This window comes from Phallusia mammillata, chromosome 6 (assembly GCF_965637545.1).
Source record: "Phallusia mammillata chromosome 6, kaPhaMamm4.hap1.1, whole genome shotgun sequence".
NCBI lineage: Eukaryota > Metazoa > Chordata > Ascidiacea > Phlebobranchia > Ascidiidae > Phallusia > Phallusia mammillata.
Genome location: NC_137257.1, coordinates 13,148,758 through 13,161,213, shown reverse-complemented (window position 1 = coordinate 13,161,213; position 12,456 = coordinate 13,148,758). Strand labels below are relative to the sequence as shown.

Sequence of the window (12,456 nt, the reverse complement as noted above, 5' to 3'; positions counted from 1 at the left end):
TCACATAGTAACTTAGTAGTCTACTTCTTTTAGTTGCCAAAGTAATATCCCCAAATTTTGATGCTGTTATGTGAAACTTTCATTGGTTAACACTCCTTGCACTCACTTTGTTCAGTTGTGTTTCATTCATTTTTTTTAATTTGCAGAAAACAAGGTTTGCAAGCCACCACTATACAGTACATGTAATAAATAAAGTGAGTAATTACTTTTCAATTGTTTTGCAGGGTGGTGAAACGTTTAAAGCTGATCTGTACAACTTTTCTTGACAGATAGCTCACCTGTGATGTGAAATTTGGAAACCATAAGAGCTATGGCTGCTAGATGTTTGCATGTAGCAACAGGCTTCCTGCTGCATAAATTTACAATTTCTCCACTGTTTTCAAGTTTCATTTTAACTTTATATACGTAACGAAACCAAATAACGTTATTCGTTCTGAGCAAATCATTTATTTCGTTATTTCGTTCCAGACCGATATTTAAATTTCGTTCCGGTCTGACCGAAATAAATTTATAACGGTATTTTTCGGTATTTCGGTCTTAACAAAAGAACATTTCTTTATGGTCTTTGCAACTATTAAGCGAAAAAAGAAAGAAAGTTGCAACACACAAGAATTATTGTCGGTGGTTGTTACGTCACATAAAATTTGTCAATGATGGTCAAACGGATGTAAATTGTAGCATCTTCAATTTTTATCATAGACTTGCTTAGCCTAACGGCACAAAATATTTGGCAGTTGTTACATGTCAAATGTCCAGAACGAAATACCGTAATAAAAAATAACGGTATTTCGTTCCGTTCCGGTATTTTGAATATTTTTTATTTCGGTATTTCGTTCCGGTATTTGAGCCAAAAATTATTTATTTCGTTCCGGTATAACGTTCCGTTCCGTTCCGGTATGAAACACTGCTCATTAGTATAGTGGTAAGTATCCCCGCCTGTCACGCGGGAGACCGGGGTTCGATTCCCCGACGGGGAGCGTTTGGTATTTTTTCTGCATTATCTGTGAGATTTTAGTTGACAACAGTTGACTTTCAACGCCAAAAAAGTACAAAAATCCATTACTAACATGCTTTTTCTGGTTTGAACAGATTCCTTGAGAAACCTCAAAGTTTTGTGCAAGAATGTCTGAAATCAGAAAAATGATGTGCACTAGTTTAATATTTTGCTTTATTGCAAGTGATGAAAATAAGCACATGACTGCTTGAAGACGAAGACACGAAAAAGACACAAAAAGAAGGTAATTGCGAAAGTACATCAACGCGATGGAACAAACTTGATGAAAACATCTATATATATTTCAACGCATATCTTTAATAAGTAAAATATGTCTTTCATATGCTCTTGAAGTTACCAGTGTTCTATTACACTGCTGTTAGCATTTGTCGACAATGGCGGCCATGTTGCGTTCTGAGGACTTGAGAAACAAGGGAAGAACAAGAACGAGTAGATTTGGAAGATGATTCAATGTCCGATATAGGTTTAAAAGCCGTTTTTCTTGCAAGCGGTACCGCTGCCTTTCCTATGTAACAGTGACCAACATTAGTTGGGCTGCTGAATGATTTTCTTGCTCGTTTCGTTGATTGAAAGGTTTCATTTTCATGAGAGTTTAAATGAGACTCATCAGTTAGCGAGCAATTATCGTCATCGTCTTCGGTGCGAGAGCGCTTTTTCGAAATTACAGCACCCCGCTTTGACACAAAACTGTTATCGAACCTATTGCGTAACCGATTCCTGGGACAGGAATAAGCTCTTTGGATTTTATTTTGCTCACCAGTTCGACCTTCAACGTTTCATCAAGAGCCTGCGAAAAAAGATTACGTTCGTAAAAACAGTTTGTTCAAAGTTAAGATTGACAACAATATGAAAGTGGTCAAGTAATTTAGTTAATTTTGCCGTAACACTTGTGTACAACTTACCATGCTAAGGAGATAAACTGCTACATCCGGGGTGGTATTCATCAATTTGTTTTGCATTGTTTCTTTTCAACAAATAGTTGTTGTTTTATTCAAGAAGTTCGATGGTGTGGACTATCAGCCAACCATTATATACGTAACTTTGCCAGAAAAAAAGTTTAAGAAGTCAACGTGTTTTTCAAGTGCCGCGTTTAAACTTTGCGTTTCGACTTCGTATCGGACATTTATTTTGTTTAATGAGATAAGACTGCTTATCAGAAAAAGTCCGCTCTTCAAAGTTAGCGTGGTACGCTTATAGTGATTAACTAACGTTTTAAGTTTTGTTTATGTTTGCGAAAAACATTTCTTCAGAATTGACATTCCAATAATTAACAACATGTTTCATGTCCTCGTTAGTATAGGGGTAAGTATCCCCGCCTGTCACGCGGGAGACCGGGGTTCGATTCCCCGACGGGGAGCGTTTGTTATTTTTTCTGCATTATCTGTGAGATTTTAGTTGACAACAGTTGACTTTCAACGCCAAAAAAGTACAAAAATCCATTACTAACATGCTTTTTCTGGTTTGAACAGATTCCTTGAGAAACCTCAAAGTTTTGTGCAACAATGTCTGAAATCAGAAAAATGATGTGCACTAGTTTAATATTTTGCTTTATTGCAAGTGATGAAAATAAGCACATGACTGCTTGAAGACGAAGACACGAAAAAGACACAAAAAGAAGGTAATTGCGAAAGTACATCAACGCGATGGAACAAACTTGATGAAAACATCTATATATATTTCAACGCATATCTTTAATAAGTAAAATATGTCTTTCATATGCTCTTGAAGTTACCAGTGTTCTATTACACTGCTGTTAGCATTTGTCGACAATGGCGGCCATGTTGCGTTCTGAGGACTTGAGAAACAAGGGAAGAACAAGAACGAGTAGATTTGGAAGATGATTCAATGTCCGATATAGGTTTAAAAGCCGTTTTTCTTGCAAGCGGTACCGCTCCCTTTCCTCTGTAACAGTGACCAACATTAGTTGGGCTGCTGAATGATTTTCTTGCTCGTTTCGTTGATTGAAAGGTTTCATTTTCATGAGAGTTTAAATGAGACTCATCAGTTAGCGAGCAATTATTGTCATCGACTTCGGTGCGAGAGCGCTTTTTCGAAATTACAGCACCCCGCTTTGACACAAAACTGTTATCGAACCTATTGCGTAACCGATTCCTGGGACAGGAATAAGCTCTTTGGATTTTATTTTGCTCACCAGTTCGACCTTCAACGTTTCATCAAGAGCCTGCGAAAAAAGATTACGTTCGTAAAAACAGTTTGTTCAAAGTTAAGATTGACAACAATATGAAAGTGGTCAAGTAATTTAGTTAATTTTGCCGTAACACTTGTGTACAACTTACCATGCTAAGGAGATAAACTGCTACATCCGGGGTGGTATTCATCAAATTGTTTTGCATTGTTTCTTTTCAACAAATAGTTGTTGTTTTATTCAAGAAGTTCGATGGTGTGGACTATCAGCCAACCATTATATACGTAACTTTGCCAGAAAAAAAGTTTAAGAAGTCAACGTGTTTTTCAAGTGCCGCGTTTAAACTTTGCGTTTCGACTTCGTATCGGACATTTATTTTGTTTAATGAGATAAGACTGCTTATCAGAAAAAGTCCGCTCTTCAAAGTTAGCGTGGTACGCTTATAGTGATTAACTAACGTTTTAAGTTTTGTTTATGTTTGCGAAAAACATTTCTTCAGAATTGACATTCCAATAATTAACAACATGTTTCATGTCCTCGTTAGTATAGGGGTAAGTATCCCCGCCTGTCACGCGGGAGACCGGGGTTCGATTCCCCGACGGGGAGCGTTTGTTATTTTTTCTGCATTATCTGTGAGATTTTAGTTGACAACAGTTGACTTTCAACGCCAAAAAAGTACAAAAATGCATTACTAACATGCTTTTTCTGGTTTGAACAGATTCCTTGAGAAACCTCAAAGTTTTGTGCAAGAATGTCTGAAATCAGAAAAATGATGTGCACTAGTTTAATATTTTGCTTTATTGCAAGTGATGAAAATAAGCACATGACTGCTTGAAGACGAAGACACGAAAAAGCCACAAAAAGAAGGTAATTGCGAAAGTACATCAACGCGATGGAACAAACTTGATGAAAACATCTATATATATTTCAACGCATATCTTTAATAAGTAAAATATGTCTTTCATATGCTCTTGAAGTTACCAGTGTTCTATTACACTGCTGTTAGCATTTGTCGACAATGGCGGCCATGTTGCGTTCTGAGGACTTGAGAAACAAGGGAAGAACAAGAACGAGTAGATTTGGAAGATGATTCAATGTCCGATATAGGTTTAAAAGCCGTTTTTCTTGCAAGCGGTACCGCTGCCTTTCCTATGTAACAGTGAACAACATTAGTTGGGCTGCTGAATGATTTTCTTGCTCGTTTCGTTGATTGAAAGGTTTCATTTTCATGAGAGTTTAAATGAGACTCATCAGTTAGCGAGCAATTATCGTCATCGTCTTCGGTGCGAGAGCGCTTTTTCGAAATTACAGCACCCCGCTTTGACACAAAACTGTTATCGAACCTATTGCGTAACCGATTCCTGGGACAGGAATAAGCTCTTTGGATTTTTCTTTTGCTCACCAGTTCGACCTTTAACGTTTCGTCAAGAGCCTGCGAAAAAAGATTACGTTCGTAAAAACAGTTTGTTCAAAGTTAAGATTGACAACAATATGAAAGTGGTCAAGTAATTTAGTTAATTTTGCCGTAACACTTGTGTACAACTTACCATGCTAAGGAGATAAACTGCTACATCCGGGGTGGTATTCATCAAATTGTTTTGCATTGTTTCTTTTCAACGAATAGTTGTTGTTTTATTCAAGAAGTTCGATGGTGTGGACTATCAGCCAACCATTATATACGGAACTTTGACAGAAAACAAGTTTAAGAAGTCAACGTGTTTTTCAAGTGCAGCCTTTAAACTTTGCGATCCGACTTCGTATCAGCCATTTATTTTGTTTAATGAGATAAGACTGCTTTTTAGAAAAAGTCCGCTCTTCAAAGTTAGCGTGGTACGCTTATAGTGATTAACTAACGTTTTAAGTTTTGTTTATGTTTGCGAAAGACATTTCTTTAGAATTGACATTCCAATAATTAACGACATGTTTCATGTCCTCGTTAGTATAGTGGTTTAAGTATCCCCGCCTGTCACGCGGGAGACCGGGGTTCGATTCCCCGACGGGGAGCGTTTGTTATTTTTTCTGCATTATCTGTGAGATTTTAGTTGAAAACAATTGGCTTTCAACGCCAAAAAGTACAAAAATCCATTACTAACATGCTTTTTCTGGTTTGAACAGATTCCTTGAGAAACCTCAAAGTTTTGTGCAAGAATGTCTGAAATCAGAAAAATGATGTGTACTAGTTTAATATTTTGCTTTATTGCAAGTGATGAAAATAAGCACATGACTGCTTGAAGACGAAGACACGAAAAAGACACAAAAAGAAGGTAATTGCGAAAGTACATCAACGCGATGGAACAAACTTGATGAAAACATCTATATATATTTCAACGCATATCTTTAATAAGTAAAATATGTCTTTCATATGCTCTTGAAGTTTCCAGTGTTCTATTACACTGCTGTTAGCATTTGTCGACAATGGAGGCCATGTTGCGTTCTGAGGACTTGAGAAACAAGGGAAGAACAAGAACGAGTAGATTTGGAAGATGATTCAATGTCCGATATAGGTTTAAAAGCCGTTTTCCTTGCAAGCGGTACCGCTCCCTTTCCTCTGTAACAGTGTCCACCATTAGATGGGCTGCTGAATGATTTTCTTGTTTGTTTCGTTGATTGAAAGGTTCCATTTTCATGAGAGTTTGAATGAGACTCATCAGTTAGCGAGCAATTATTGTCATCGACTTCGGTGCGAGAGCGCATTTTCGAAATTACAGCACCCCGCTTTGACATAAAACTGTTATCGAACCTATTGCGTAACCGATTCCTGGGACAGGAATAAGCTCTTTGGATTTTATTTTGCTCACCAGTTCGACATTCAACGTTTCGTCAAGAGCCTGCGAAAAAAGATTACGTTCGTAAAAACAGTTTGTTCAAAGCAAAGATTGACAACAATATGAAAGTGGTCAAGTAATTTAGTTAACTTTGCCGTAACACTTGTGTACAACTTACCATGCTAAGGAGATTAACTGCTATATCCGGGGTGGTATTCATCAATTTGTTTTGCATTGTTTCTTTTCAACGAATAGTTGTTGTTTTATTCAAGAAGTTCGATGGTGTGGACTATCAGCCAACCATTATATACGGAACTTTGACAGAAAACAAGTTTAAGAAGTCAACGTGTTTTTCAAGTGCAGCCTTTAAACTTTGCGATCCGACTTCGTATCAGCCATTTATTTTGTTTAATGAGATAAGACTGCTTTTTAGAAAAAGTCCGCTCTTCAAAGTTAGCGTGGTACGCTTATAGTGATTAACTAACGTTTTAAGTTTTGTTTATGTTTGCGAAAGACATTTCTTTAGAATTGACATTCCAATAATTAACGACATGTTTCATGTCCTCGTTAGTATAGTGGTTTAAGTATCCCCGCCTGTCACGCGGGAGACCGGGGTTCGATTCCCCGACGGGGAGCGTTTGTTATTTTTTCTGCATTATCTGTGAGATTTTAGTTGAAAACAATTGGCTTTCAACGCCAAAAAGTACAAAAATCCATTACTAACATGCTTTTTCTGGTTTGAACAGATTCCTTGAGAAACCTCAAAGTTTTGTGCAAGAATGTCTGAAATCAGAAAAATGATGTGCACTAGTTTAATATTTTGCTTTATTGCAAGTGATGAAAATAAGCACATGACTGCTTGAAGACGAAGACACGAAAAAGACACAAAAAGAAGGTAATTGCGAAAGTACATCAACGCGATGGAACAAACTTGATGAAAACATCTATATATATTTCAACGCATATCTTTAATAAGTAAAATATGTCTTTCATATGCTCTTGAAGTTTCCAGTGTTCTATTACACTGCTGTTAGCATTTGTCGACAATGGAGGCCATGTTGCGTTCTGAGGACTTGAGAAACAAGGGAAGAACAAGAACGAGTAGATTTGGAAGATGATTCAATGTCTGATATAGGTTTAAAAGCCGTTTTCCTTGCAAGCGGTACCGCTCCCTTTCCTCTGTAACAGTGTCCACCATTAGATGGGCTGCTGAATGATTTTCTTGTTTGTTTCGTTGATTGAAAGGTTCCATTTTCATGAGAGTTTGAATGAGACTCATCAGTTAGCGAGCAATTATTGTCATCGACTTCGGTGCGAGAGCGCTTTTTCGAAATTACAGCACCCCGCTTTGACATAAAACTGTTATCGAACCTATTGCGTAACCGATTCCTGGGACAGGAATAAGCTCTTTGGATTTTATTTTGCTCACCAGTTCGACATTCAACGTTTCGTCAAGAGCCTGCGAAAAAAGATTACGTTCGTAAAAACAGTTTGTTCAAAGCAAAGATTGACAACAATATGAAAGTGGTCAAGTAATTCAGTTAACTTTGCCGTAACACTTGTGTACAACTTACCATGCTAAGGAGATTAACTGCTATATCCGGGGTGGTATTCATCAATTTGTTTTGCATTGTTTCTTTTCAACGAATAGTTGTTGTTTTATTCAAGAAGTTCGATGGTGTGGACTATCAGCCAACCATTATATACGGAACTTTGACAGAAAACAAGTTTAAGAAGTCAACGTGTTTTTCAAGTGCAGCCTTTAAACTTTGCGATCCGACTTCGTATCAGCCATTTATTTTGTTTAATGAGATAAGACTGCTTTTTAGAAAAAGTCCGCTCTTCAAAGTTAGCGTGGTACGCTTATAGTGATTAACTAACGTTTTAAGTTTTGTTTATGTTTGCGAAAGACATTTCTTTAGAATTGACATTCCAATAATTAACGACATGTTTCATGTCCTCGTTAGTATAGTGGTTTAAGTATCCCCGCCTGTCACGCGGGAGACCGGGGTTCGATTCCCCGACGGGGAGCGTTTGTTATTTTTTCTGCATTATCTGTGAGATTTTAGTTGAAAACAATTGGCTTTCAACGCCAAAAAGTACAAAAATCCATTACTAACATGCTTTTTCTGGTTTGAACAGATTCCTTGAGAAACCTCAAAGTTTTGTGCAAGAATGTCTGAAATCAGAAAAATGATGTGCACTAGTTTAATATTTTGCTTTATTGCAAGTGATGAAAATAAGCACATGACTGCTTGAAGACGAAGACACGAAAAAGACACAAAAAGAAGGTAATTGCGAAAGTACATCAACGCGATGGAACAAACTTGATGAAAACATCTATATATATTTCAACGCATATCTTTAATAAGTAAAATATGTCTTTCATATGCTCTTGAAGTTTCCAGTGTTCTATTACACTGCTGTTAGCATTTGTCGACAATGGAGGCCATGTTGCGTTCTGAGGACTTGAGAAACAAGGGAAGAACAAGAACGAGTAGATTTGGAAGATGATTCAATGTCTGATATAGGTTTAAAAGCCGTTTTCCTTGCAAGCGGTACCGCTCCCTTTCCTCTGTAACAGTGTCCACCATTAGATGGGCTGCTGAATGATTTTCTTGTTTGTTTCGTTGATTGAAAGGTTCCATTTTCATGAGAGTTTGAATGAGACTCATCAGTTAGCGAGCAATTATTGTCATCGACTTCGGTGCGAGAGCGCTTTTTCGAAATTACAGCACCCCGCTTTGACATAAAACTGTTATCGAACCTATTGCGTAACCGATTCCTGGGACAGGAATAAGCTCTTTGGATTTTATTTTGCTCACCAGTTCGACATTCAACGTTTCGTCAAGAGCCTGCGAAAAAAGATTACGTTCGTAAAAACAGTTTGTTCAAAGCAAAGATTGACAACAATATGAAAGTGGTCAAGTAATTTAGTTGACTTTGCCGTAACACTTGTGTACAACTTACCATGCTAAGGAGATTAACTGCTATATCCGGGGTGGTATTCATCAATTTGTTTTGCATTGTTTCTTTTCAACGAATAGTTGTTGTTTTATTCAAGAAGTTCGATGGTGTGGACTATCAGCCAACCATTATATACGGAACTTTGACAGAAAACAAGTTTAAGAAGTCAACGTGTTTTTCAAGTGCAGCCTTTAAACTTTGCGATCCGACTTCGTATCAGCCATTTATTTTGTTTAATGAGATAAGACTGCTTTTTAGAAAAAGTCCGCTCTTCAAAGTTAGCGTGGTACGCTTATAGTGATTAACTAACGTTTTAAGTTTTGTTTATGTTTGCGAAAGACATTTCTTTAGAATTGACATTCCAATAATTAACGACATGTTTCATGTCCTCGTTAGTATAGTGGTTTAAGTATCCCCGCCTGTCACGCGGGAGACCGGGGTTCGATTCCCCGACGGGGAGCGTTTGTTATTTTTTCTGCATTATCTGTGAGATTTTAGTTGAAAACAATTGGCTTTCAACGCCAAAAAGTACAAAAATCCATTACTAACATGCTTTTTCTGGTTTGAACAGATTCCTTGAGAAACCTCAAAGTTTTGTGCAAGAATGTCTGAAATCAGAAAAATGATGTGCACTAGTTTAATATTTTGCTTTATTGCAAGTGATGAAAATAAGCACATGACTGCTTGAAGACGAAGACACGAAAAAGACACAAAAAAGAAGGTAATTGCGAAAGTACATCAACGCGATGGAACAAACTTGATGAAAACATCTATATATATTTCAACGCATATCTTTAATAAGTAAAATATGTCTTTCATATGCTCTTGAAGTTTCCAGTGTTCTATTACACTGCTGTTAGCATTTGTCGACAATGGAGGCCATGTTGCGTTCTGAGGACTTGAGAAACAAGGGAAGAACAAGAACGAGTAGATTTGGAAGATGATTCAATGTCTGATATAGGTTTAAAAGCCGTTTTCCTTGCAAGCGGCACCGCTCCCTTTCCTCTGTAACAGTGTCCACCATTAGTTGGGCTGCTGAATGATTTTCTTGTTTGTTTCGTTGATTGAAAAGTTTCATTTTCATGAGAGTTTGAATGAGACTCATCAGTTAGCGAGCAATTATTGTCATCGACTTCGGTGCGAGAGCGCTTTTTCGAAATTACAGCACCCCGCTTTGACATAAAACTGTTATCGAACCTATTGCGTAACCGATTCCTGGGACAGGAATAAGCTCTTTGGATTTTATTTTGCTCACCAGTTCGACATTCAACGTTTCGTCAAGAGCCTGCGAAAAAAGATTACGTTCGTAAAAACAGTTTGTTCAAAGCAAAGATTGACAACAATATGAAAGTGGTCAAGTAATTTAGTTAACTTTGCCGTAACACTTGTGTACAACTTACCATGCTAAGGAGATTAACTGCTATATCCGGGGTGGTATTCATCAATTTGTTTTGCATTGTTTCTTTTCAACGAATAGTTGTTGTTTTATTCAAGAAGTTCGATGGTGTGGACTATCAGCCAACCATTATATACGGAACTTTGACAGAAAACAAGTTTAAGAAGTCAACGTGTTTTTCAAGTGCAGCCTTTAAACTTTGCGATCCGACTTCGTATCAGCCATTTATTTTGTTTAATGAGATAAGACTGCTTTTTAGAAAAAGTCCGCTCTTCAAAGTTAGCGTGGTACGCTTATAGTGATTAACTAACGTTTTAAGTTTTGTTTATGTTTGCGAAAGACATTTCTTTAGAATTGACATTCCAATAATTAACGACATGTTTCATGTCCTCGTTAGTATAGTGGTTTAAGTATCCCCGCCTGTCACGCGGGAGACCGGGGTTCGATTCCCCGACGGGGAGCGTTTGTTATTTTTTCTGCATTATCTGTGAGATTTTAGTTGAAAACAATTGGCTTTCAACGCCAAAAAGTACAAAAATCCATTACTAACATGCTTTTTCTGGTTTGAACAGATTCCTTGAGAAACCTCAAAGTTTTGTGCAAGAATGTCTGAAATCAGAAAAATGATGTGCACTAGTTTAATATTTTGCTTTATTGCAAGTGATGAAAATAAGCACATGACTGCTTGAAGACGAAGACACGAAAAAGACACAAAAAGAAGGTAATTGCGAAAGTACATCAACGCGATGGAACAAACTTGATGAAAACATCTATATATATTTCAACGCATATCTTTAATAAGTAAAATATGTCTTTCATATGCTCTTGAAGTTTCCAGTGTTCTATTACACTGCTGTTAGCATTTGTCGACAATGGAGGCCATGTTGCGTTCTGAGGACTTGAGAAACAAGGGAAGAACAAGAACGAGTAGATTTGGAAGATGATTCAATGTCTGATATAGGTTTAAAAGCCGTTTTCCTTGCAAGCGGCACCGCTCCCTTTCCTCTGTAACAGTGTCCACCATTAGTTGGGCTGCTGAATGATTTTCTTGTTTGTTTCGTTGATTGAAAAGTTTCATTTTCATGAGAGTTTGAATGAGACTCATCAGTTAGCGAGCAATTATTGTCATCGACTTCGGTGCGAGAGCGCTTTTTCGAAATTACAGCACCCCGCTTTGACATAAAACTGTTATCGAACCTATTGCGTAACCGATTCCTGGGACAGGAATAAGCTCTTTGGATTTTATTTTGCTCACCAGTTCGACATTCAACGTTTCGTCAAGAGCCTGCGAAAAAAGATTACGTTCGTAAAAACAGTTTGTTCAAAGCAAAGATTGACAACAATATGAAAGTGGTCAAGTAATTTAGTTAACTTTGCCGTAACACTTGTGTACAACTTACCATGCTAAGGAGATTAACTGCTATATCCGGGGTGGTATTCATCAATTTGTTTTGCATTGTTTCTTTTCAACGAATAGTTGTTGTTTTATTCAAGAAGTTCGATGGTGTGGACTATCAGCCAACCATTATATACGGAACTTTGACAGAAAACAAGTTTAAGAAGTCAACGTGTTTTTCAAGTGCAGCCTTTAAACTTTGCGATCCGACTTCGTATCAGCCATTTATTTTGTTTAATGAGATAAGACTGCTTTTTAGAAAAAGTCCGCTCTTCAAAGTTAGCGTGGTACGCTTATAGTGATTAACTAACGTTTTAAGTTTTGTTTATGTTTGCGAAAGACATTTCTTTAGAATTGACATTCCAATAATTAACGACATGTTTCATGTCCTCGTTAGTATAGTGGTTTAAGTATCCCCGCCTGTCACGCGGGAGACCGGGGTTCGATTCCCCGACGGGGAGCGTTTGTTATTTTTTCTGCATTATCTGTGAGATTTTAGTTGAAAACAATTGGCTTTCAACGCCAAAAAGTACAAAAATCCATTACTAACATGCTTTTTCTGGTTTGAACAGATTCCTTGAGAAACCTCAAAGTTTTGTGCAAGAATGTCTGAAATCAGAAAAATGATGTGCACTAGTTTAATATTTTGCTTTATTGCAAGTGATGAAAATAAGCACATGACTGCTTGAAGACGAAGACACGAAAAAGACACAAAAAGAAGGTAATTGCGAAAGTACATCAACGCGATGGAACAAACTTGATGAAAACATC

The 12,456-nt window shown here is 37.3% G+C and overlaps 1 protein-coding gene, 2 long non-coding RNA genes and 8 other non-coding genes across 12 annotated transcripts; 8 read left to right on the top strand and 3 right to left on the bottom strand.

The window, feature by feature from the left end:
- Positions 1 to 1,232: 1,232 nt before the first annotated feature.
- Positions 1,233 to 2,003, bottom strand: LOC145233806 (uncharacterized). Its single transcript, XR_013861181.1, has 2 exons — positions 1,918 to 2,003; positions 1,233 to 1,802 (listed from the first exon to the last, which is right to left on the bottom strand). It is a non-coding gene; the product is annotated as an uncharacterized LOC145233806 (long non-coding RNA).
- Positions 2,004 to 2,300: 297 nt separating this feature from the next.
- Trnad-guc (transfer RNA aspartic acid (anticodon GUC)) lies at positions 2,301 to 2,372 on the top strand. Its single transcript has one exon. It is a non-coding gene; the product is annotated as a tRNA-Asp (tRNA).
- A 280-nt stretch (positions 2,373 to 2,652) lies between these two features.
- LOC145233349 (uncharacterized) lies at positions 2,653 to 3,423 on the bottom strand. Its single transcript, XR_013861068.1, has 2 exons — positions 3,313 to 3,423; positions 2,653 to 3,197 (listed from the first exon to the last, which is right to left on the bottom strand). It is a non-coding gene; the product is annotated as an uncharacterized LOC145233349 (long non-coding RNA).
- A 272-nt stretch (positions 3,424 to 3,695) lies between these two features.
- On the top strand, positions 3,696 to 3,767 carry Trnad-guc (transfer RNA aspartic acid (anticodon GUC)). Its single transcript has one exon. It is a non-coding gene; the product is annotated as a tRNA-Asp (tRNA).
- Positions 3,768 to 3,976: 209 nt separating this feature from the next.
- Positions 3,977 to 4,819, bottom strand: LOC145233423 (uncharacterized). Of its 2 annotated transcripts, XM_080098145.1 has the most exons (3): positions 4,709 to 4,819; positions 4,505 to 4,593; positions 3,977 to 4,310 (listed from the first exon to the last, which is right to left on the bottom strand). In XM_080098145.1, exons 1-3 carry the CDS (start codon positions 4,763 to 4,765, stop codon positions 4,271 to 4,273), a joined length of 186 nt encoding a protein of 61 aa, XP_079954271.1. In that variant the 5' UTR covers positions 4,766 to 4,819; the 3' UTR covers positions 3,977 to 4,270. The 2 variants fall into 2 exon arrangements, with proteins under 2 accessions (XP_079954271.1, XP_079954270.1); XM_080098144.1 differs by having other exon boundaries at positions 3,984 to 4,593.
- Positions 4,820 to 5,091: 272 nt separating this feature from the next.
- On the top strand, positions 5,092 to 5,165 carry Trnad-guc (transfer RNA aspartic acid (anticodon GUC)). The gene has a single exon. It is a non-coding gene; the product is annotated as a tRNA-Asp (tRNA).
- Positions 5,166 to 6,487: 1,322 nt separating this feature from the next.
- Positions 6,488 to 6,561, top strand: Trnad-guc (transfer RNA aspartic acid (anticodon GUC)). Its single transcript has one exon. It is a non-coding gene; the product is annotated as a tRNA-Asp (tRNA).
- A 1,322-nt stretch (positions 6,562 to 7,883) lies between these two features.
- Trnad-guc (transfer RNA aspartic acid (anticodon GUC)) lies at positions 7,884 to 7,957 on the top strand. Its single transcript has one exon. It is a non-coding gene; the product is annotated as a tRNA-Asp (tRNA).
- Positions 7,958 to 9,279: 1,322 nt separating this feature from the next.
- Positions 9,280 to 9,353, top strand: Trnad-guc (transfer RNA aspartic acid (anticodon GUC)). Its single transcript has one exon. It is a non-coding gene; the product is annotated as a tRNA-Asp (tRNA).
- A 1,323-nt stretch (positions 9,354 to 10,676) lies between these two features.
- On the top strand, positions 10,677 to 10,750 carry Trnad-guc (transfer RNA aspartic acid (anticodon GUC)). The gene has a single exon. It is a non-coding gene; the product is annotated as a tRNA-Asp (tRNA).
- A 1,322-nt stretch (positions 10,751 to 12,072) lies between these two features.
- On the top strand, positions 12,073 to 12,146 carry Trnad-guc (transfer RNA aspartic acid (anticodon GUC)). The gene has a single exon. It is a non-coding gene; the product is annotated as a tRNA-Asp (tRNA).
- Positions 12,147 to 12,456: the final 310 nt, after the last annotated feature.